General features: G+C 40.1%; 1 protein-coding gene across 1 annotated transcript in view; it reads right to left on the reverse strand.

Moving 5' to 3' along the window:
- Window positions 1–11,668, reverse strand: part of ERCC4 (ERCC excision repair 4, endonuclease catalytic subunit) — a 184,421-nt gene extending 172,753 nt beyond the window's left edge. The window contains exons 1-4 of the mRNA XM_022552226.3: window positions 11,380–11,668; window positions 9,913–10,093; window positions 1,129–1,324; window positions 37–244 (exon numbers count right to left, since the gene is read on the reverse strand). Coding sequence (XP_022407934.1) covers window positions 37–244; window positions 1,129–1,324; window positions 9,913–10,093; window positions 11,380–11,586 — 792 coding nt within the window. The 5' untranslated portion in view covers window positions 11,587–11,668. The remainder of the gene's footprint in view (window positions 1–36; window positions 245–1,128; window positions 1,325–9,912; window positions 10,094–11,379) is intronic.
- Window positions 11,669–25,383: the final 13,715 nt, after the last annotated feature.

Raw genomic sequence — 25,383 nt, forward strand, 5'->3', positions numbered from 1 at the left:
AAATGGTGCTTAAAAAGGAAAAGAAATAAAGAGTACCTTGTCAAAAGGTTTTCCAATAGCATTTTCTAAAGATAAATCTTCAACTTCAAGCGACGGGTTATGGCATTTCAGTTCCTTTAGACATGCATTGAGAATGTCCAGAATAGCAGTCTGTATAGCAAGCATGGCAGGTGTCATAGAAACGTGAATTTCTACGACTTCGGGTTTATGCTGTTCTAAGAATGAGTTTACTGCTACATGGAACCTAAAGAGACAAACATTTTTCAAATATTTCCTAGAGCTGCAAGAGCTATGTGTTTCTGGTCTCAGTTTAATACTCTAATAGCTTTTTGTAACTGCAATTAAGAAACAAAACGGAAAGCCAAATGACAGTGTTTTCAGGAATACTTTCAACCTCTATGAATGGAAGTATTACTCAAATAAGGCAGGGATCAGCAAATTATGGTCTGCGCTAAACCCAGTGCCCGTTTTTACAAATAGTCTTATTGGCACGTAGCCACGCCCATTGTTTATGTATTGTCTATGGCTGCTTTCACACTGTCACGGCACAGTTGAATAACTGTGACAGGTGCGTGTCCTGCAAAGCCTAAAATATTTACTCTCTGGCCCTTTACAGGAAAAGTATGTCAATCCCTGAAGTAAGGTATAATCAAAAAAGGAAAAAGACTGCCAATAACTACTCTCAAATACCATACAGTATAACCAAGATACATATTAGCATAGGTTGCAAAATGTTTTGAAAATTGATACCTTATGTTTTTCCTGGAAATTTACATAGATTTTTCAAAATCTTGGTGCTTTATTTCCCTCAAAGTGGAAGTTGGAATCTTAACCAGTAAATCTGCAGTTCACCTAAAGCTGTTGTGTATGTGAGCCTCTAGATCCCTGCGCGGTTTCACTAAATGTACAAGAAAGTGATAGCCCTGGGCTACCAGAAAAATAACTATCAAACCTCTCTCTCCTGTTAAAAGAATCACAAATGTGGTGACCATTTATTTATATTTGGATGTACTTGTTATGAACCTGACTAGCATGTATCAAGTGCAATGACAGTAAATTTTACATTATAGTGCAAAATTAAATTACGGCAGGTTCTCTCGCAGAAACTGGTCACATAATGCTATTTACCTTGGCCACAGATACAGCTTCCTTACGAAAAGATTTCTCATCACTCTCTCCACATGACAAAAGCCGGTGTCAAAGGCAATAGCGTTGTCTGTGAAAGCTTTAATAAAACCATGTTTGTTTTTCTGTCGGAAGAGGCGCAAGATGAATGCTTCTTGACAAGACTCGATTATTCTGTGAGCTCTGTACACCAAGATGCCTGGGCAGGGGGTGGGTGGGGAGGAGGGCGGGAATCAAAATTTAAAGTACAGAAAAGACATGTCATTTTCATGCTCGCTTTCATTGATTCATCACAGTTTTCTTGAATGCCTACTTGAGCATGGGCAAGCTCTGTTCGAGGTTGGGGATACAGACATGAACAAAACACATAAAGCTGTCCTGTGGCATTTACAATAAACAATACAAATAAGTAAAATATTTAGTAGGTTAGAAGGGGTAAGTGCTGAGGAGAAAAAACGATCAGAGGAATAAGAGAGGGAGTATGTGTGAGGGGTGGCAGTTTGCAATTTTCTTATTTAATCTTTTAAAAAATTGAAGTACAGTTGACGTACAATGTTACAGATGTACGATAGAGTGATTCACAATTTTTAAAGGTTATACTTCATTTATAGTTATAAAATATTGGCTATACTCCCCGTGTTGTACAATATAGCCTTGTGGCTTATAATAGTTTGTACCTCTTACTTCCCTACCCCTATCTGGCCCCTCCCCTTCGCTCTCCCCACTGGTAACCACTCATTTGTTCTCTGTATCTGTGGGTCTGCTTCTTTTTTGTTATATTCACTAGTTTGTTGTATTTTTTAGGGTTTGCAATTTTAGAGAGGGTGACCTCACTGAGGTCTTAAGTGAGTAAAGCCTGGATGGAGACGAGGAGGTGAGCCTTGTGACCATGTGGGCCAAGGGAGTTCCGGGCAAGGGAATAACAGCAAAGGCCTGGGGTGGGGCATGTCTGGCCTGGTGGAGGAAGAATTTCTGAAAGCAAAGCAGGTCACTCATTCTTTTAATATATGAATCAGATGTGAACTATGCAAAATAGCTGCCTTTCAGAAGTTTGGGCAACATCTCCATCACTTATTAGAAGAATTCAACTTTCAGAATCAGAGTATACTCAATTGAAAGGTAAATTAGTCCATCTGAAATAAAAATCTTTAATGAATATGCTTCAACATCTGTTTTGTGGGGTGGATGTGATAATGACACCCCTGAATCACAAAAACAAGGACAATCATACATGTTTCCTTAATTATAAAATTAGAGTACTGGACCAGACGATCTCTCATACGTATGTATGATATACACATGCCATTGTGGTGCAGTGGGATTCATGGAAAGTTAGGGAGAGACATGAGATGACATAAGAGTGCACAGATGTCATTTCTGGATCAAAAACTCAATTATTCTATGACAACTCTCAGTCTTTTAGACCTAAACCAAGCCAGTTACCATATATATTTGCTATAAATGCACTTGCATGTTTTTGCTCCCATGCTCATCGCTCCTAGGATCTGGAAAATGACACCAATAGTAACCCAAGACTCCTAGTAGTTCAACAGACTCAATTCAGATTCTACTATTTTGGTGTTTAAATTTTAGATTGAGGTGGATGGAGCTAAAATTTATTCTAGCTAAGCAAAATTGTTTTTCAAATATGGTAAAAATTAACAGTGCTATTTAGGACTTTGTAGACAAAAGATTTTCAATAACACCAGTACGTGTACATAACTAATCTACTGCTCAAAAAATATTCCGTACCTAGCAGGTAGGTTTTTCCAAGTACTCTATTGGGCCAGAGTTCCTGGACTGAAATATGACAAAGTTAGAAATAATAAAAATGGACTTCTAAAGAAAAGGTGAATCTCAAGTTAAGAAAATGGTGTGCTCCAAAAGGTTGCCATTTCTTTTGGAATCTAGAAGAAGGAGGAGACGAGAACTAATATTCTATCCCGGACACTGGGGTTAGGTACTTTTATAGACTTTTATTTCATTGAATCCTCACAATAACTCCATGGGGTAGGTATTACTATGAGACCAGGAAAGGGAAGCAACTTGACCAAGGTCACTTTGCAAGTAAATGGCAGACCAAAGGTTCCAAATCACGAGTGTCTGAGAACAAAGCCATGTCCTTCCTGTTAAGTGACATCATCCGAGGACCACACCACCCCCTTTAAAAAAATACAAGCAGGTTAGGCTTCTGGGGCAATTCTAGTCCCACATTTTTATGCTCCCACAACACTCTGTATCTCATGCTACACTGTAATTACTTCTTTACACCTGTCTCCTCCACTAAATTGCTTGAGGACCAAGAACATCATAAGTAGTAATCAGAGAATGTTTACTATGTGCCATGCGTGATGCTAAGAATTTTACATACATTATCTCAGTTCATCCTTACAATAATCCTAGGAGGAAGGTACTATTACTGTCTCCAATTTACAGATGCGAAAACCGAGTCATACAGAAATGAAGAAACTTGCCCAAGGTCACACAGCTGGTAGCTGGTGAAGGTGAGCTCAAACCCAGAAGCCGCCTAACTCAGGAGAGCACCCTACCATCCTGTCATCTTTCTGTCTTCAGCACCTATCTCATTCCTGCCAAATAAGGGACGGTTAGTAAACGAAATGTTTACCAACATTTAATGTTAATAATGTTGAATGAATATAAAGCTGAATTACGCACTGGGTACACAAATCTAACATGTAACTTTTTTTTTAAAGTTTCCCACAGAAAGCGTGTTCTGAGTTCTATTTAGAGATGTCAGGATCTGTTTTAACAATGAAAGCATCCTCCTGCCCCATTCTTTTGAAAGTACAATCTGGGGAGATATTTTCACAGTTCTCCCACTATTGAGGAGTTGTGCTGGCAGGGACGTCTAGGGTGGGGTAAGGTGGTGACATTGGGTAGTGACAGGGGAACAAGTTAGGGCTGGTACATTCAAGATTTTCTAGGGGGTTACATGCTTCTGGGACACTCTGGTCCGTAAGAGCTATGGTGAAAGTTCCTACAGGGGCTGGGGGGTTGAGGGGGTAGAGGATGATCCCAGTGGGTGTAGCATTTGAAGAAATTCATTTCTGCCACTCATTTACATTCCATTCAGCGAAGCAGCAGTAACAACTCCAGCTTACTGGCTGGGACTTGATCAGACACAGGAATGGCATTTTGCACTTTTTAATTAGGAACTACCTATAATCTATACTTTGGATATTTCTTTGATTCAGATTGCTCTCTGCCTAATTAGGTTGAAGTGTTACTGGGAGACACAGAGTGATACTGACATCTAGTGGTCATTTCAATACATTTTTTTTCATTTTATCAACTGAAAAAATAAGGAAACATAAAGCTAAATCTATAAGAAAGCAGCAAACAGTAAAAGACTTTACAATGTATCAAGATTTCTGGCTATAAAGAGCCAATTTTTTGCTATTATTTATGATTTACTATGTACCAGGCAGTATGCTAAGCAATTATTTATTTTACCTCATTTAATCCTTGATAACTTCACAAGGCACTATTTTCTCAATTTAAGCAACGAGAAACTGAGGCTTGTGAAAATTAAGTACAGTAGCTTGCTTGTAAGCAGTGGCATTACCCTTCAAAGTCAAGTGAGTCTGACCTCAGCTGTACTGCCCTGCCAGTGCTTATAACGATGAGAAATACAAAAGTATAACAAAACTTTCCAATAATCAGTTCACCACGAACCATATAAAACATTCATTCATACATTTATGCATTAAATATTTCTTGAGAGTCTTCTAGGTTCAGGGCAATGTGATAGATATGGTAGGAAGGACAATTATGAATTCCACAACCTCTCTGCCCTTCGAAAGTTCATTAAAAATTGTCGTACATACATGCATCACTCACCCAATATATATGTGTTTGGTACCTACTATGTACCAGTTACTTGCCCTGGGATGAACAAGTTGTGCCTTACTCTTAGGAAGCTTGTCATCTCATGAGTGAGACAGACAAATAAATAGGCAAATACAGTGTGGTGTTCTGAAGTGCTCTGACTGGGGAGAAGCATGGGGAAATCAGAAAAGGTTTCCAAAAGGACAAATGATAATGAAATATGACTCCTTTTCTATATTAATTCTGGCTAAAATTAAATCATCCTTCTCAAAATAATTAAGCAACTAATTGGTTTAATTTCAATCATGGGAGAGAGGGGGGATCAAGATGGTGGAGCAGGAAGACCCCGAGCTCACCACCCCCCACGAGCACATCAAAACTACAACCACATACGGAGCAACTCTCTCCGAGAACGACCTGAAGACTAGTAGAACGGCTCTTTTACAACAAAGGCTGTGAAGAAAGAACCCCATGAGGGGAGGAAAAGAGATCTAGTTGGGACCCACGCCCCTGGTGGGCGACCCAGCAAAGGAGGGGGATGTCAGAAGCTCAGGGGTCCTCCCTAAAGAGTGAGGGGTTTGAGCCCCACATCGATACTCCAGCCTGGGGTCCAGCACTGGGAAGACAGGCTCCCTTGGCTGGTTTGGAAACCAGTGGGGCTAACCAGTGGGCTGTAGGAAACCAAGACTCCACTCTTGAAGAGAGTGAGTAAGCACAGACTTGTTTGCTCCCAGTCTCAGCAGAGGCAGCAGACTGAAAACTGCCTGGTGCTCTGGCGGCCCTGCCTGACCGCCCCAGCCTGTACTGAGCTCTTGCTCCAGCCCTATCCCCCACCAAGGAAGCTCTGCCAGTGGACCCTGGGAGAAGACGCGGCCTGTGCCCTCTTCAGATTCAGCTCTCCCACCAAAACCACTGGGCACACGCAGACTGCACAGGGACACTCCCTGTGTCCACAGGGACATGGATTCAAGACTGGGATAGGTAACTGTTTTGCCTAACTTCATAGGGACAAACAGAGAAAGTTAAATAAAATGAGAAGACAGAAGAATATGTTCCAAACAAAAGAACAAAATAAAATCCTGAGAAAAAACCCTAATGAACAGACATAAGTAAGTTACATGATAAAGAGTTTAAAGCAAGAGTCATAAAAATGCTCACTGAACTTGGGAAAATAGAGGAATATAGTGAGAGCTTCAACAAAGAACTAGAAAAATATAAAAAAAAACCAATCAGAACTGAAGAATACAATAACTAAAATGAAAAATACACTAGAAAGACTTAAGTCCTTAAGTAAATTTAAGAAGACTGCAATTATATCAAGGATATTTTCCAATCACAACAGTATGAAATTACAAATCAATTTTGGGAAGAAAAATACAAACACATGAAGACTAAATAAGATGCTACTAAAAAGCCAATGGGTCAACAAATAAATCAAATAGGAAATTAAAAAATACATTGAGAGGAATGAAAACAGAAACAACTTTCCAGAATCTATCTGATGCAGTAAAAGCAGTTCTAAGAGGGGAGTATATAGTGATACAGGCCTACCTCAAGAAACAAGAAAACACTCAAACAACCTAATTTTCTATTTAAAGGAATTGATCCTTTAGCCAGACTCATCAAGAAAAAAAGAGGAAGGGCCCAAATAAATAAATCAGAATTGAAAGAGACAAACTTACAACTGATATCACAGAAATACAAATAATCATAAGAGAATATACTAAGAGTTATATGCCAACAAATTGGACAACTTATAAGAAATGGATAAGCCCCTATAAACACACAATCTTCTAATACTGAATCAGGAAGAAATAAAATATCTAAAGAGACCAATTGCTAGTAATAAATTGAATCACTAACAAAAAGTCCCAACAAAGAAAAGTCTAGGACCAGATGACTTCACAGGAGAATTCCACCAAACACTTTAGGAGAGTTAATACCTATCCTTCTCAAACTATCCAAAAATTGAAGAGGATAGAACACTTCCCAACTCATTCTATGAGCCCAGCATTATCCTGATACCAAAACCAGACAAAGATACTACAAAAAAAAGAAAATTAAGGGCCAATATCCCTGATGAACATAGATGTAAAATCCTCAACAAAATATTAGCAAACTGAATTCAACAATATATAAAAGGATCATACATCATGACCAAGTGGGATTTATTCCAGGGATGCAAGGATAGTTCAATACTGAACCTTGATTTGTGGATATTGAACCGTTAACAAAATGAAGGCTATAAATCACATAATCATTTCAACAGATACAGAAAAAGCATTTCACAAAATTCAACATCCATTCATGATAAAAACTCTCAACAAAGTTGGTATAGAGGGAGCATATCTCAACATAATAAAAGCCATTTATGACAAACCCACAGCTAATGTTACACTCAATGGTGAAAGCTAAAATCTTTTCCTCTAAGATCAGGGACACGACAAGGATGTCCACTCCCACCACTTCTATTTAACATAATATTGAAAGGCCTAGCCTCAGTAATCAGACAAGAAAAAGAAATAAAAGGCATCCAAATTGGAAGTGAAGAAGTAAAACTCACTATTTGCAGATGACATACTATATATAGAAAACCCTTAAGACTCCGCCAAAAAATGATTAGAATATATAAATTCAGTAAACTCAGTAAAGTTGTAGAATATAAGATTAATATAGAAATCTGTTGTATTTCTATACACTAAGAATGAGGTATCAGAAACAGAAATCATGAAACAATCCCATTTACAACTGAATGAAAAAGAATAAAATACCTAAGAATAAATTTAGGTATTAAATTAAATTAATTAAACTATTTATAAATTTAATAAGGAGGTGAAAGATCTGTACTCTGAAAACTATAAGACATTGATCAAAGAAATTGAAGACAATACAAATAAATGGAAATATATCCTTTGTTCATCAATTGGAAGAATATTGTTAAAATGTCCATATTACCCAAAGCAATCTACAGATTTAATGCAATCCTCATCAAAATACCTATGACATTTTTCCTAGAACTAGAACAAATAATCCTAAAATTTGATTGGAATCACAAAAGACTCTAAATATTCAAAGCAATCTTGAGAAAAAAGAACAACACTGAAGGTATCATGTTCCCTGACTTGCGACTATACTACAAAGTTACAGTAATCAAAACAGCATGTACTGCCCCAAAACCAGACACAGAGATCAATGGAACAGAATAGAAAGCTCCCAAATAAACTCATGCACATGATCAATTAATCTACAACAGAGTAGTCAAGAATATACAATGGGGAAAAGACAGTCTCTTCAATAATTGGTGTTGGGAAATCTGGACAACTACATGTAAAAGAAAGAAATTAAAACATTTTTCTCACACCATATACAAAAATAAAGTCAAAATGGATTAGAGACCTAACTGTAAGACCTGAAACCATAAAACTCCTAGGAGAAAACATAGGCAGTATGCTCTCTGACATCTGTCTTAGCAATAATTTTTGGATCTGTCTCCTTAGGCAAGGGAAACAAAACAAAAATAATCAAACTAAAAAGCTTTTGCACAGCAATGGAAACCAACCAACAAAACGAAATAGCAACCTACTGAATGGGAGAAGATATTTGCAAACAATATGTTCAATAAGAGATTAATATCTAAAATATACCAAAGACTCATACAACTCAACATCAAAAAACCAAAGAACCTGATTAAAACATGGGCAGAGGATCTGAATAGGCATTTTTCCAAAGAATACACACAGATGGCCAACAGACACGGACAATGAGATATCACCTCACACCTCTCAGAATGTCTATCGTGAAAAAGACAAGAGATAACAAGTGTTTTTTGAGGGTGTGGAGAAAAAGGAACCCTCGTGTACTCTTGGTGGGAATGTAAATTGGTGCAGCCACTATGGAAAACAGTATGGAGGTTCCTCAGAAAACTAAAAGGAGAAGTACCATATGATTCAGCCATTCCACTCCTGGGTATTTATTTGAAGAAAACAAAAACATTAACTTAAAAAGATATATGCACCCCAATGTTCACAGAAGCATTATTTACAACAGCCAAGATATGGAAGCAACTAAAGTGTCCATGGATAGATGAATGGATAAAGAAGATGTGGAATATATATACAATGGAACATCACTCAGCCATAAAAAGAGAATGAAATTTTGCCACGTGCCACAACATGGATGGACCTGGAGGGTATTTTGCTAAATGAAGTAGTCAGACAGAGAAAGACAAATACTGTGTTTTCACTTTTATGTGGAATCTAAAAAATAAAACAATGGAAGAAATACAACAAAACAGAAACAGACAACAAACTAGCGGTTACCAGTGAGGAGAGGGATGGGGCGAGAGGCAAAAAAGGTGAAGGGGAGTAAGAGGTACAAACTATTAGGTATAAAATAAACAAGTTAAGGATGTAATGTACAGCACAGGGAATATAGTCAATATTTATAATAAATTTGTATGGAGCATAATCTATAAAAATACTGAATTACTATACACCTGAAACCAATATAATATTGTATGCTAACTATACTGAAAAAAATTGTTTTGAAAATTTCAAATCATGGGAAAAAATATTCTTTAAAGAGGAAAACCAAACTCTTTTAGGAAATATATAAAGAATATTTATAAACACTTCAAATCTGAGTAGTTTCTAAAAGCAAATGCCTGTCAATTACTAAGTATTGACTGAATATGAGCTTAGAAAACAAGGAAACGTCAATCTTACATTTAGTTTCTTATTCAGGCCATAAATATTTACTAAGCATCCAAAATGTGTCAGGTATTGTGTTAACACCTGGAAGCACAATGTTGAACAAAAACATCCAATGCTGTTCACAAGAAGGTTCTAGTTTAGAGTTTAGCAGAGGGAACAGATACATACAGAAAAAAAAGAAAGTGCAAACGTATATACAAATAACAATAAGGCTTCAAATTCTTACCGGTAATTAAATCTGAAGGTATTCTATCAGTCAAGAAATCAACCACAAGTATTCGACTTGTTGCAAATATCACACCGCCTTGTGTGTACACCTCATAGCGATTGCTACTTGTGATTTCATTTGTTACTCGGCGAGGGAGATGTTCAACTCCTTCTAACTTCAGCTGATTGATAAAATATTCCTAAATTAAATCAGACTTGATTAGTAGACCGTTTAATAGAGGGCAGTTTTTATTAGGTTACCAGTATTTGTATTTAAAATGATATGCTGCCTTTTTCAGAGATCATGAACTTAATGAACATACAAACTAAATTACTTTATGCTGATCAACCAAACAATCGACATTTATCTAGGGTTTTGTTTTTGTTTTGGGGTTTGCACTAAGGACTCACTGCACTTGAGATGTTATTAGCAGTTTAACGACAACAAAAGACTTTTAAAATCCTGAGTTAAAAGACTTCTGCTACCTAGAAAATACTGCCCACCAGAGGCAACTCTGCAAGCAGGTGTAAATACCATGTGAGAAGATAACAAGGGAATCCTTTCCCCAGGTGGTGTTTTAGACTATTCTGTCCTGGTCCACCCTAGAGGGGATTTCATCATGTCAATGGGACCCTTGGTCCTTTAAGTTTGATACCACCTTTCCTGGGGGGGCCCCATGTTGTGCTAAGCGCTAGTCAAGCACTAGGGATACCTAGGTGGATCAGTCAGGGAGTGTGTGGTCACTCTTCTCAGCTGGCATTTTCCTTCTGGCCACCTGCTCTAGATATCTAAGGGCTCATCAGAGTTGTCAGATCAAGCTGTGTCGCCCCTCAGCAAAGGTGTATCCCCCTTCTGTCTTCCTCAGTGTTCTCTACTCTCCCTAACCCAGGTACCCTTCCCCAATACCCTCAGCTTCCAGCTCCCTTCCCTTCTGACCCTATGCCCCTCTTCCCACAACCTGGGTGAACCCCCAGTCCCTCCTCTTCCCTACAGGGTTCTCCCAAACCTCAGCGTCTCCTTTCACGTCTCCCCATTCCCTTCAGAGATTCCTCCATCCCCATCACTGTACCCTTTTAGAGACCTCACTCCTCTACCTCCAGCCAGTCCCTTAATACACAACTTCAGGACTGCCTCGTTATTCCCTTCCACATCCTCCACCAGACAACTCCCCACCCTCTTCAGAGACCTCCAATCCTTCCCACCTCCACGCTTCTCAAATGACTCCCCTACTCCTCTCAGAGACCCTCCAACCCTTTCAGGTCCTCGAACCCGTGTCAGGGTCCTGCGACCCCGCCCACCGTCTCAGCGTCCCCGCACCCGCGTCAGGGGCCTGCATCTGTCTCAGGGATCCCTATTCAACGCCTTCCCGCCCGCGTCAGGGACCCGCATCGCCCTCAGAAGGCTGGCCTCCGCGCCGAGGCCTGCGTCTGCTCCGAAGGCCCCCAGCGTTCCCGGGGTCCCCTCCCCCAGCGCGGGCGGCCGCACCTCCTCGGCTGGCTGCGTGTTGAGCGCCAGCACCAGGCACGCCGGGTGGCAGTGCAACCGGAGGAAGTGGTAGAGGAGCCGGTCCGCGCCGAGTCCACGGGCGCACACCACCAGCCCGTCCGCGTCCAGTAGTTCCAGCACCAGCTGCCGTTCATACTCCAGCAGCGGCGCCATAGCTGTCTCTCGAGCCGGCAAACCCGGTTCCATGGGCGCCCTTCGGCGCCGCGGCCGAACGTAGCCGAAGAGAGCCGAGTCCGAGACGAGAGCGAGCAGAGCGCGGCCGAAGAGAGCCGAGCCCGAGAGGACGCGAGCCGGCCGAACGCAGCCGAAGAGAGCCGAGCCCTAGAAGACGAGCGAGGCCGAACTCAGCCGAAGAGGAGCCGAGAGGAACCGAAGATTCGTTGAGTCGCGGGGAGGTGCTAGCGCTCCCAACAGGTGTCTCTTTTCAGGCTTCAGGCTGCGCCCCAGTCTTCAGTTATTTCACCTTGTCTGTACCTTTGATTTGAGAGTCAGGCGGCCTAGACCTAGACCTAGACCTGGACCTAGAACATAAGCTACCACCAAGCGAGAGAGGAGAATTAAACCCAAGGAGCTTAGTTCCCCGACCTTGACAATTGAAAAAGTTAATTGTCAATCTAAGGATTGCGCCTAGAATTGGTAGCACCTGCTTCCCAGGGTGAGGTTTGCTCCTTTCTTTTGCAATGGGCCCCTCTTTTTAAAAAAATTTTGAATAAGCAGCATAGCTTACTAACTTTAGGCTCTTGTTTCTCTCGGAAAGCCTTGAATACAATTAGCTATGTGAAAAGTCGCAATCAGGTGTTCCAGCGGCCGCCGCGTCCCGTCTTCCACTAGGGGGACACCTTCGGTAGTATTGGTTCTATACCTAGAAACGCCTGTTAATTTCACTAGAGGAATTGTTCTGTGTCGACGTCCCTTTTCCCCAATCTTCATTGTTAGAAAATTAAAAATACTTTATAAGTAAGCAAAAATAAAAACCACTTCTTATTCCATTACCCAGGAATAACCACTGTAACATCATGATATCTACACTTTTAGTCTTTTTTTTTTTTTGGTATATAAAAGCTCTCTCACCACACAGAATTCTTTTGCTGATGTAATAAGTAACCCTGACTTAAATCCCGGGTTTGTCACTATCATTTGACAAGCCTCTGAACATGGTATTTAATGTTCTTTTACAAAATCCTTTTATATGGCTGATGAGATTTCTGCAATGAGGATGTACCATACTTATTTACCCAGCTCCTTATTAGTGGACATTTAGTCTGTTTCTGTTCCCCCTGTCATATTGTAAGTAATATTTCACTGAGTATCTTTGGGCATAAATTCAACCATGCCCCTAAGATGCACTTTAGAAGTGGATACTTACTAGGATAAAGAGAACAAACATATATAAGCCTTTTCATTATATTCATAGTGCCACATTGCCCTCTAGAAAGCCTGTACCAATTTACATTCACATCAGAAGTTTACAAGAAGATCTGTTTCTCTGCCTCTTACTGCTTAATCCAGTGTTTTACATTTTTACATTTTTTCAAGATTAAAACAGTATATAGTAGTTCCTAAATGCTGGTCAAATGGAAAAGACTGTCTGGAGACATTCTCCATACAGCAGTTCCTATGAGACAGATATGAATCCCTCCACTTTTGCAACTGAGAATTGGAGGCTCAGGGAGGTTATGTGACTTGGGCAAGACCACTGAGCTAGTTAGTGTATTTCTTAGATTTAGTTCAGGACATGATAAGTAGGGACTCAACATATGTAGGGTATGCATGTTGAAGTGACAACGCTGAAATTCAAACATGATTCCGCAGCTGTGATATGCAAAGTAATGGCTCTCCAACGATGTCCATGTCCTAATCCCTGGAACCTGTGAATATATTACCTTATGTGGCAAATGGGACTTTGCAGATGTGATTAAGTTAGAGATTTCAAGATGGAGAGATTACCTTGGATTATCAAGGTGGGCCCAATGTAATTACAACAGTCCATATAAGGGAAGAAGAGAGACAAGAAGGTCAGAGTCAGAGAAGGAGATGTGACAAGAAGCAGAGGTTGGAATGGTGTGGAAGAGGCCACAAGCCAAAGAATGCAGCCTTTAGTAGCTGAAAAAGGCAAGGAAATGAAGTCTCCTGTAAAGCCTCCAGAAGGAACACATCCCTGCCAACCCATTTTGGACTTCTGACCCCCAGAACTGGAAGATAATGAACTGTTTTAAGCCACGACATTTGTGGTAATTTGTTATGGCAGCAACAGGAAACTAATACACAAACATTCACTATTACTACTACACTGAGCTCTAAAGATGAAGTCCCCAGCTGGTGAAAACAAAACAAAACAAAGCAAAATAAAACAAAGCACATGGGAGTATATAATGAAACAATAATATTGGAGGGTGCTTGGTCAATATATATAGAAATTAAAAAATATCTGTATAGATCCATATACACATGATATTTACCCCACAAATGTTTATTTGGCACCCACTATGTGTCAGTAAACAAAACAGGTAAAATCTGTGCCACCATAGAACTTATATTCTAATGGGGAACTTGTGTATGAAGGTGTTTATTCATCATATAATTTTGTGAACTATCATTATTTCTCAGGCATTTCTCCTGAATTTCCAATACTAGGAGACTAGTCAAAACTTCTTCCTGCATCCCATAAGTGGGATATCATACAACAATTATAAGCTGTAGGTGACAAGATACCCAATCCATGCCATTACATACTAAAAAAGTAATTTCTAAACAATGATGTATAGGATGGTCCCATTTGTTTAAAAAACCAGCCAACAGATATTATTTCCTTATGATTGCATAGAAAAGCTCTTAACAAAAGGAATTACTTCTGGGGAGTTGAAATGGGTGATTTGTGTAGGGTGAGACCTTTACATTTCAGTTTACTCCCTTCTGTTCTGTTTGACTTTCTTACCATGAACTTATATTGCTTTTATAATGAAAACAAAAGAAAAAACTTCCCAGGTACTAAATAAATACGTCATCAGCACTGCATAGTATTACCTCGTGAATTCTAGATTTAATATGTGTGTGCTGGCCCACAACGTCAAAAGTTGGTATCTGGGGAAACAGACTTTTGTAAATTCTAACAGGTATCTAGACATTGTAGTTTTGTCCGTGGGCAAAAGTTTTCCACTTAAGGTAAAGGATTCTTTTTTTTCCCCTATGTCACTGTCACAACAATTCTTCAAACATTTCCTTATTTTTAGATTGTTCTGATCATCAGAGCCATCTCCCCTCCAGATCACTTCGCAAGTTTCAGTTTTGCCCACAAGGACACAGCTCAGGCAGCAGTCCATTGGTCTTTGGCATTGGGCTGGGAGTGAGATTAAGCATTATTTTCCTCCTGACCAGAGGTAGAAACTAACACACCTCAGTTAACCCTAGCTTGACTGCTGTAGGTAGGCCACTGTAATTTCTCTTAGCAACCTCAGTCTTTCACATACATATGGGGAATGCCTACTAAATCTAGAAGCTGGGGAAAAGATAAAGGGAACTTTTCCTAGATTTAGCTCCTCTGCTAGGGCCAGATCACCACTGGGCCTCTTAGAGCTTACTTGTGTGGTCTAAGCATTCAGGCTGTAAGTCAGAAATGAGACAGGCCTGGGACCTGGTCCCAGGTCCCTTTGCTGCAGTGTTGCAATGCTTGCACCTGGACATACCTCTCCTCCAGCAACAAAATACAAAGAAACTATATGGGACTAAAAATAACTGCATGTATGCACAGTTAGGGCAAATTCTGAACAAATGATACAAAGAGACCAAAAAACCCAACTGCCACTTCTGAAGAGCCTGGAGCAAAAACAGGGTGTTGGGAGCAAAAGTAGGGTACTGAGCATGCCCCCTGCACTCAGCATCACCAGAGGGGTGGGCAAAACACCTAAGCCAGCCCTCCTGCCCAGTCCCTGGACACACCCCCACCCTCACCCCATGTAAGGATCCAGCTCCCCCCCACCCCCTTGGGGAGCAGCAAGCAAGGGAACCCGTTGCTTGTTCTCACTGCCCCCTGCTGCAGCAGGGGCCCCAGTAAAGCCTTGCCTGAATTTCTTGTCGGGCCTCTGGTCAATTTCTATTGATTGGGGAAGGCCAAGAACCCTGGTCTGTATCAGAAAGACCTGGGCTCGAAAACCAGCACAGCTACCTACCAGCTGTGTGAACTATGTAAGTTATTTAACCTCTCTGTGCCTGAGTTGCCTCATCTTTAAAATGGGGCTGATGTAAAAAAGAATGAAATAATGCTATTTGCAGCAACATGATGGACCTAGAGATTATTATACTAAGTGAAGTAACTCAGACAGAGAAAGATAAATACCATATGATAGTACTTATATGTGGAATCTAAAATATGACACAAATGAACTTATTTACAAGACAGAAACAGACTCACAGACATAGAAAATAAACATGGTTACCAAAGGGGAAAGGGGGTAAGGGATAAATTAGGAGTTTGGGATTAGCAGATACAAACCACTATATATAAAATAGATAAGCAACAAGGCCCTACTGTATAGCATGGGGAACTATTGGGTTGGCCAAAAAGTTCGCTTGGGATTTTCCATAAGATGTTACGAAAACGAACTTTTTGGTCAACCCAATATATTCAATATCCTGTAATAAACCATAATGGAAAATAATCTGAAAAAGAATATCTATATCTATATCTGAATCACTTTGCTGTATACCAGCAACTAACATAACATTGTAATCATTGTAAATCAACTATACAAAAAATAAATAAAGTAAAATGGGGCTGATAATACAACCTACCTCATGGGGTTGTTGTAGAGATTAAGTGAGCCAAAGAATATAACAGGATATGAATATTCAACCAATTTAAAATCAGAAACTTAATGACAGCTGCTTTAAGTGATCCAACCCATTCTAGGACCTGAGGCACATGTACTCTAAGGATGGAAACCAAACATTCTGAGGCTCCTCCCTGCCCTTCAATAAGGGGAAAGTAGCTTGTGGTTGCTAATCTTTCTGGTTCTGGCTTTAAAACACCTTAAGGATGATTGTGAGAGGAAAAGAAGATATTTACATGGAGGAATGATGAGGGTGTTGGCTCAAAACTTGAGGGAAGACTGACTGGGGGTGTGGGGAATGTGGGGCAATCAAGGAGGTTTCTAGGGAAATCCTGGGACTGGCTCTCAGAAAAGATGTCCAGCCCACTGCCTGGAAGGACAGGACTAAAGGAAAAGGCCCACGAGGCCATGAGTCACAGGAACCTCCCACCCAGAGCCTACAGCCTTCCCCTCACCACTCAGTCTATATGGCAGGGGTGGGGTTTGCAATCCCAGCATCCTGTCTATGGCTCAGCCAAGCTGGCTCATGAAATGAATCCTCATAAATAGAATTACAATATATCTGTGGTGTTAAAATATCATGGAGAAGTCCATTAGGAAAAGTAATGTCTTAAAAGGTAATGAACAAAAAGATTGAGAAGCACTGCTCTAGAAGGTGCTTTTAATCATCACACAGGTTAGGATGGCCAGTCAGCTAGAGAAGGCAGGCAAGTGACTTAACCATTGTGAAAATAACTAAGTGATACTTATTGTAGGCTTGCTACGTGCAGACACTATGGTCAGACTATTACATGCCTGTGCAGGGCATATCACTAAGCACCGTCCCAGCCCCAACTCACTCTGTTCTGCTCCTTCCTCCCCTTAGATGGGAGTGGGGGCTCCCTCCACCACCACGATCCCCCTCCTTTGAGATCAAGGTGTCCTGGGGTGGTGTCCACTGAGATAACAAGGTAGGTACTGCTATGTTCACCTTATTTTACAGGTGAGGAGAAGAAGACATAGAAGTTAACTAGCTTGTCCAAGGCTACCCAGCTAATCGTGGAGCATGGAACACAGTCCACCTAACTTCTAAACCTGTGTTCTTCACACCTACTGCCTCCTTAGATGCTTGACACTGGAAGGCCTTGAATGCCATCCTGAGTTGTTTAGATTTGAACACGGGGCTCAGATGGTCCCCATCCTTTCCACGCTTAAGCATCCCTTTAACATAAACTCAGAATACTCTTGGATGGATCCTTCAGGAAGGCAGTCGGATTTTTTATGTCTGTTGGTTGGGACAATGCATTTAAAAAGTTACTATGAATTCAGCAAAGCTTTCATATGACATTATTTCATATAGATTTTTGACTTATTAATTCCAACAGCATCTACAAACATTTGAGAAACTTTAGTATAGGACCTCTATTACTGATTCTGTCTGTGGGCAATGGTTGGTACACACAGGACTGGGGAAGCAGTTGCAAAACCTGTAGAGTTCTGCTCACGACCTAAGGTCCGTGGGAGATCCATTGGTGTGTATCACACATATCAATTGTCTGAAAATGAAATCACCTGTGTACTAATGCTGTATTGTTAAGTCCACTAAAAGAAGACAGTATTTGGTTGACTAATTTTTACTCATAGAAGCAGAGGGAGTTTAATCATTAAACTAATCTTTTCTCTTGGAAATAAGGACTTTAGATGGATGGTAATTAAAATAAAAATATTATTGCTGCTTTGACAAGCCATTCATCATTAACAGAAAAGGAAAAAAAAAGTAAGAATGATGTGGAACACAAAAAGCAATTACCTGCCCCTCTGTGCAAAAAGTAGCCTTTTGTGAAAATGATAGTGGTTCCTATGGGTTAGCAGTTAACCTTTTGTAGGGATTTAGGAGGAACCCCGCGGGGAAAATAATACTTAAATCCCGCAAGTTTTGTAGAGTGTGTTTTTCCTTATTTTTGGAGACATTCTTTTTCCCTTACTGCACCCTCTGTCTTAGAATGCATTCTGAGAAGAGGCAGAGGGCAGTGCAAAATAAAAATTCAGGGCATCTTGTTAAAAAATTGAGAATTTCAAGGTGGTGACCGCAGAGCATTCTACCAAGCATGGGGCCTTCCTGAGCCTGTGTGACTGTACATGCCTTGGAACTGGCTCTGGCAAAGAGGTCTGACCTTGCAAATGACAATGTTCTAAGAGTTATCTGGCTTTGTTAGTAGGCACTGATGACTCTGCTGTTGTAATCCATTTGCCTGATTTGGAGTTAGTCTTGTGGGGGAAAGTTGGGCTAGTGATGGGAGGGGCCATTTCCCTGGGGACCTATTCACAAGGGTCTTAAATGTAGACTTCTGATGTTTTCTCCAAATGTGGTTCTACCTGCCGTCTTGTAGAAGAGGGCAGGGATGATAGAAGAAAACATTAAATTTGGGTCTGATTATTGGACCACATTGCCTGTAGCGACTTTTGACTTAATATCAAAAAGAAATAAATCATGTAATTTTATTGTAGGACCTTGTCATTGGGTTGGGGCCTGTATACAGACTTAATTTTGTAATTTATAAGTAATACATAGCTATCATTTTAAGCATACTTGCAATAATACTATGATTATCCAAAAATCCCAAATAATAATATTTTACTGTAAAAAATCCCCCCCAAACACTGTGGTTTTTTATTAATCAAAAACAATTGATTTTGTTGAGTGAAAAAAGCAAGGTGCAGAACAATGTATAAAATATGCTACCTTTTGTGTAAGATAATTTTTGTGAATATAGATTTATGCTTGAATATACATAAAAAAATCTGGCAGGATATAAGAAACTAAGATAGTTGGTTTTCTGTTGAAGGAAATTGGACAGATTGGATTCAGGATGAGAGGGAGATTTTTGTTTTTCATTGTTTATCTTTTAATTCTTTTTGCTATTTTGAATCATATAGTTTAAAAAAGTATTAAAAAATAAATAAAATTAACAAATAAAAATGTAATTCAATAAACGCTAAATCAGTTATTATACATTGAACTAAATTTTGGGGTTAAAAGCATTAATTTAGTAAATAAATGAATCTAAATTATAGCCATTTGAAAAAAAATCCCATTTTGTCATTTCTTCATGGCCTGGTCTTTTCTTGACCTCTGAGATGCTTGATTTGGAGTTTGCTTCTTATATTTTTCTAAGAAATGCCATCGGGTGAAGGTACTTTCCCAATAAAAAATAGGTTTAGGGAATTCAAAGCTGGCTCATTTCAAAAGTAGAATTGATTGTTATTTAACATAAATCTAATCAGGCCTAGTTTTGCCTCCACAGGGACATATGATATACAGCATTGACATTTGGAGTGAGAATGATGTTTAGAAGTCAAGACAAGTGCTTGGAATAACAGAAGGGAAGAAATAGTATGATAGTTTGTGTATCATTTTGGTGGGAGGAATGAGATTGTGAATAGCTTATTCATGGAGATTATTCTTTAGGACTAATAAATCAAAAGGTTGATTCTTTACCCAATCTTGAAAAAAGAATAAATGGCATTCTTTCTCTTTTCTCTCCTATGTCACTTCCAGATAAATCCTTGAATTTTTTAACCATATCAAATTTTATCATACACTATAGTCAGTGCAGTGGATGCTGTGGTGTGCTTCCTCATACTCCATTCAAAGCAGAAATATTTATTTCCTCATCTGCTGGAAATGTTGGAGGCCAACAGTTCTCATCTGAGTCTCTAAGTCTTGATCTCAGCTGAAGAAAGCTGCCTCATCCCTTCTCCTTCCTGGGGCTAGCCAGGTATGATTGGAATGGATATATTAGGTGTTTGCGAGAGCCCCGCATTTCTTCCCTGGCCTGTGGAGTAAAAACTACCATAGTGGGAGCAGGCCAACTGCAAGTGTCTAAAATGACCCTTCTCTCCCACTTCAGCCAGAATAGTATATAAAAAACAATATTGCAGGGGGTAGCAATCCCCATCATACCTTCATTTAATTCACTGGTCTGTCCCCTACAAAAGTCAGATGAATCCTGGTAGGCGAGAGTGGATACTGCAAACTCAGCAAAGTAGTGGCCCCCAGTTGCAGCATGGGATGCTTTTGAAACCTACCTGCAAATTCTTTGACACTCTTCCCTCAAGAGGTGCTGTTCAGATCCCCTGTCCTTGAATCTAGAGGGGGCTTTGTGACTATCTTGATGATTAAAATGTGGCAGAAGTGATTCTGCTGCATGACTTCCAAGGTTAGTTTAGTAAAGGCCATGTTGGTTTCTTTTGGGACACTCACTCTGGGAGCCTTCAGGTGCCATGTAACCAGTCTGGCTACCCTGAGTCCACCGTGTCAAAACACTACTTCGAGATATGGGTGAGAGAGAGGGAGGAGAGGGGAAGAGAGAGAGAGAGAGAGAGATTGAGACTTGCCTGAGCAACCTTGGACGTTTCAACCTGTAGCTATTTGAGTCATCCCAGCCCAGGGACCAGACATATGAGTGAAAAAGGCTTTGTGATGACCCTGACCCCAGGCACTGACTAACTGTAACCACATGAGAGACCCTGATTGAGAACTGCCCACCTGAGCTGAGCTGATCTCCAGAATTAGAGCAAAATAAATGCTTGTTATTGTTTTAAGGCATTGAATGGTTTGTTACAAGTAGGTAACTGGAACATAGCTGCTGTGCCAGATATGGTATCTTTTGCTGGAGGAGATCAATATGTCCTCAGGTACATGGCATGTGACTACTGATGGAAGAAATGTGCTGATTTTCACCCCTATCAGAAAGGAGGACCAGAAACAGTTTGCATTTACTTAGGATGGACAACAGTATACATTTATTTTCTTGCCCCAGTCTTATTAACTTTCCTTCCCTTTGTCAAAATATAGTCCCAAAGGTCCTTGGTCATCTAGACATCCCATAGAACATCCTATTGGCTCACTCTACTGATGACATCATTGACATACCAAATGGGCAAGAAGTGGCAAGTACTTTGGAAGCGGTGGTATGATATCTATGTGTTGTAGCCTGTTTGGGCTGCTATAACAAGATACCACAGATTGGGTAGCTTATAAACAACAGAAATGTATTTCTCACTGAAGAAATCCTTGGGTGTCTTTTGATACTCATTGGCCCAATTTTGATGGCAATTTTGGTTGGCCTGAGAAACACATGTGACCAGGTGCTCAGACTCCTCAGATAAGAGGGTCTAAAGCAGCTGCATAGCACAGGGAGATCAGCTCCGTGCTTTGTGACCGCCTGGAGGGGTGGGATAGGGAGGATGGGAGGGAGGGAGACGCAAGAGGGAGGAGATATGGGAACATATGTATATGTATGACTGATTCACTTTGTTGTAAAGCAGAAATTAACACACCATTGTAAAGCAATTATACTCCAATAAAGATGTAAAAAAAAAAAAAAAAAAGAGGGTCTAGATTGCTCCACCAGATAAGCCACCTTGACCTGCAGAAGTGCTAGCCATGGGTGAGGGGAATCTAGAATGGCTGGTTGGAGGAGGGGGCATAAAAAGAAGCAGTTTTGGCACTGGGACCTGCTTTAGTGATGGGGGCCATAGTTCATCACATTAATTATCCTGTGGAAATTTGCCCCAGGAAAAGAGACCCAACAGAATCCTGGAGAAGCTGCTCACAGACTTAATTATGCGAAACACATGGATCTGACAAGGGGTAGACTGTAGTGGATACTTTAATGTGCTGACCAGATCACTCCCTTCCAGTACTGAAACATTCATTCTCTCAGCTGCTGGGAATATTGGCAGTTGTAAGTTCTTGGCTGAGTTCCTTTCTAAGAATTGCCTTCAGCTAAAAAGAGGTGCTTTGCTCAAGATTACTCCCTGGCTCTTTACAGGGGTGGCCACAACTAAGGACTGGTTGATGCAGGGGTCGGAAGTTCTCTTTCCCCAATTCAGGCCAACCCAGCTCCAGAACACCTTATAGGATCATCTGAGGCCTTTGTTGTGACTGCATCACAATTCAACCTCTCCTTTTGACCAGTCTTGCTTTCTTTACTTCCTTATAGGTGTTGAGAACACCCCAATGAATTTCCTGTATGGAAATCTTTTTCTCAAAGTCTACTCCCTGGAGAATCTGACTTGTGACAGACAGGAAATGCATTTACCAATTATTAAGCACATTTTAACATTATTATACGTATGTTTAGTGCACAAAAATGGGAAAATACAGAACAGTAAAAGGAAGAAGAGAAAAAGTAACCATAACTGTTTTTTGTAGATAGCTTCTGCTTTTATTTGAATGATATTATACTTATATATTGCTTTTCACCTAACAATATAATTTGGAGATCAGTGTAAGATAGGTGCTTGAGGGTGAGCAATTGAAATTGATTCTGGTTTATTAAAAAGCAGAAAGCTTTTTGTTGAAAGCTATTCTGTGGTTCACAGAATTGCCAGGAAGGCTAGAGAATCAGGTTACTAAGAACAGAAACCAGGGAAATTAGGGACCAAGACCATAGGTAGAGCTACTCCCCAGGAGGAGTATGAGCCACTGTGGCCACCACTGGATGGTGGACACATTCTCCTCTGTCTCTGTTTCTTTGTATCACTTGTTTCACATCCAAAGCCCAAAATGGAGATGTCTGTCCATATCCCCAGCTGCTAGGATGTGGCAAAAGTGTGTAAATGGCCTTTTCATGGTCTGTAAAGAGATGTGACAGCCAGTCTCTGTCTCCTAGAAGTTCCTTTTCCTGCTTCCATCCTGTCTGTTAGAGGCTGTCATCACATGCTTGGTGATCACTGGCTCGCTGTTAATATTAAAGAGTGGGGTACCAAAGGGATGACTGGAAGGTCTGTGTGTGTGAGTGGGGCTGGCGGACTAATTGGTTTCATTGAGGGATCTCCGTACTTCACCTTCTCTAGGTCTTTCCTCTTGGGAAGTGTTGTTTTTTGGGAGAAGAATCCACCAGGTTTCTACCTGGGGACACATGAGTCTGGTTTCCAGAGCTCTGGGACTTGGCTGGGAGGTTTCTGCAGAACAAAGTTTAATAATGGTCATGCCTTGCCTTTGGCTTTAGTGGAACTGTTTGTTTCCATTTTAAGATGTTTCTTCTGGTCTGGGGTAGTTTTCGTATATGTTATTTCTCCTTTTTAGTAGTTTATTTAAATTCTGGAATGGACGTTGGATTTTATCAAATATTCTTAAGCGTCTATGGATATGATCATATAATTTTTTTCCTTGATTTATTGAAAAACATTGAAATTTAGATTTCCTAGTAAGAATCCGTTCTTGATTTCCATAGGCATTTTAGCTAATTGGATAACAGCACTTTTGGAAAGTCTATAACAGTGTATCTGTGTAACCAAAGTAGCCAAAAAGAAGCCTCATTCCAGGAGGTTCAGCCCAATGTACTCACAAAAGCACAGGCCCTGGAACCAGAGAGCTGTATCTTTGAGTCCTGCTTCTGCATCTTACTAATTATATGGCTGTGGCAAATTTCTTGATCCTCAGACTTTTCACCTGTGAAATGGGTATACAGAAATGAAAGTTAACTCATGGAAATGTTTTGAGGATTAACTGAGTTAATCTGATGCATAGACAGAGCTCAGTAAATATTAGGGAAAAGATATTTTTGAATGAAGTGTATACCTGCAAGAACAGAGCAACTTGGTAACCATAGATGTCAAAAGACAGTATGGAGGTAGTTTTGTTAGTGTGAGCTGAAGCTTCAAAGAGCTATATTTCATATCAAATTGTTAGCACTCTGAGAAAATACACATTTCTCCCCCAATCATTTTATTCACCACACATTTTATTCCTAACACCAGTTGTACATTAAAATATATTATTAAAATTAAATAAAGAAATTATATTTAGATGAAACTTTTCCTTGTTTCTTCCTCCAGAAAAATTACTATGGTTCCAAGAAAGAAGATTGCAAATAAATGGAAATTGAATATTAACTTTTTGGGTGAATTTATTTTGAGTAAGCATTAAATCCAAGGGAAGGAACTGAAAAATAGACTTATGGATTCAATTCAGTTTAAATATAGATGCATTTTAGATTATATGTGTATGTAGGTATATATATTGTATTGATCTATATGTAATATAGATTGTGTATAATATATATTACAGATCTATATAGATCAATATATAATATCTATATAATATATACTGTAGATCAATGAGTTTGAGCTTTGTCAATATGTAGCACATACAGCATGTGTGAATATAGCTGCAAAAACTTATTCTTTTTTTTTTTTTTTTTTTGCGGTACGCGGGCCTCTCACTGTTGTGGCCTCTCCCGTTGCGGAGCACAGGCTCCGGACGCGCAGGCTCAGCGGCCATGGCTCACGGGCCCAGCCACTCCGCGGCACGTGGGATCTTCCCGCACCCGGACACGAACCCTCGTCTCCTGCATCGGCAGGCGGACTCCCAACCACTGCGCCACCAGGGAAGCCCCCAAAAACTTATTCTTGATCTGTGTGCATATAATGATTAGTATGCTTTATTATTTTTGTTCTAATTGACTTGTGTAAATACAGATTTCCTCCTTGATGAAATCAACAATAAGTTATGCAGGCTTTCTCATCTTTTCATATCCTATTCCCAAATATAACTCCACAAATATAGATAGTGTTTACCATCTTTTGGGATGTGAGCAATTGCTTGTTTATTTTGATGAAGGAAATAAATTACCTTCCCATAATATTAGTGTGAGTCCCTAATCTCGTTAGGTAAAGAATTTAAAAGACTCCAAAATGATTCAAGACTAGTTAATAGCATCTTAATTATCTCACATCATTTTAGGAAATATAAAATGTCCCTCTGGGGTGTACTTTGCCTTGGTAGGAATAATGACTGATGAGGGTTTAGAGAATGGCTGTGCAGTTATGTAGCAAATTCTTCAGAAAGAAATACATGTGACGACTCAAGTCAGATCTGTTGACTGGACCCTGGAGAGGTGGCTTGTTGGAGGCGAGAGGGGAAAACCCTGGTCACCAGGAGGAAGAGGGATAGATGTTAGGGACAGGGTGGAGAGGGCCAGATGAACTGGCTTTCTCTTTAATAAAGCCACATTGGCCAGTTCCATTCTCTGGGAGGAATTTCGCTTACAGGATGAGGAGAAGGAAAGAGTGGGGGAAAGGCTGCCTAAAGTTGAATGTGGAGGAGGTGAACCATGTTTTACTCAAACTCTGAGCCGGACAGACACACCACTGACACCGGACACAA

The sequence above is a fragment of the Delphinapterus leucas genome, chromosome 15, assembly GCF_059928025.1.
Source record: "Delphinapterus leucas isolate spDelLeu-1000000601 "Yukka" chromosome 15, BTC_Dleu_Yukka2, whole genome shotgun sequence".
NCBI classification, from domain to species: domain Eukaryota; kingdom Metazoa; phylum Chordata; class Mammalia; order Artiodactyla; family Monodontidae; genus Delphinapterus; species Delphinapterus leucas.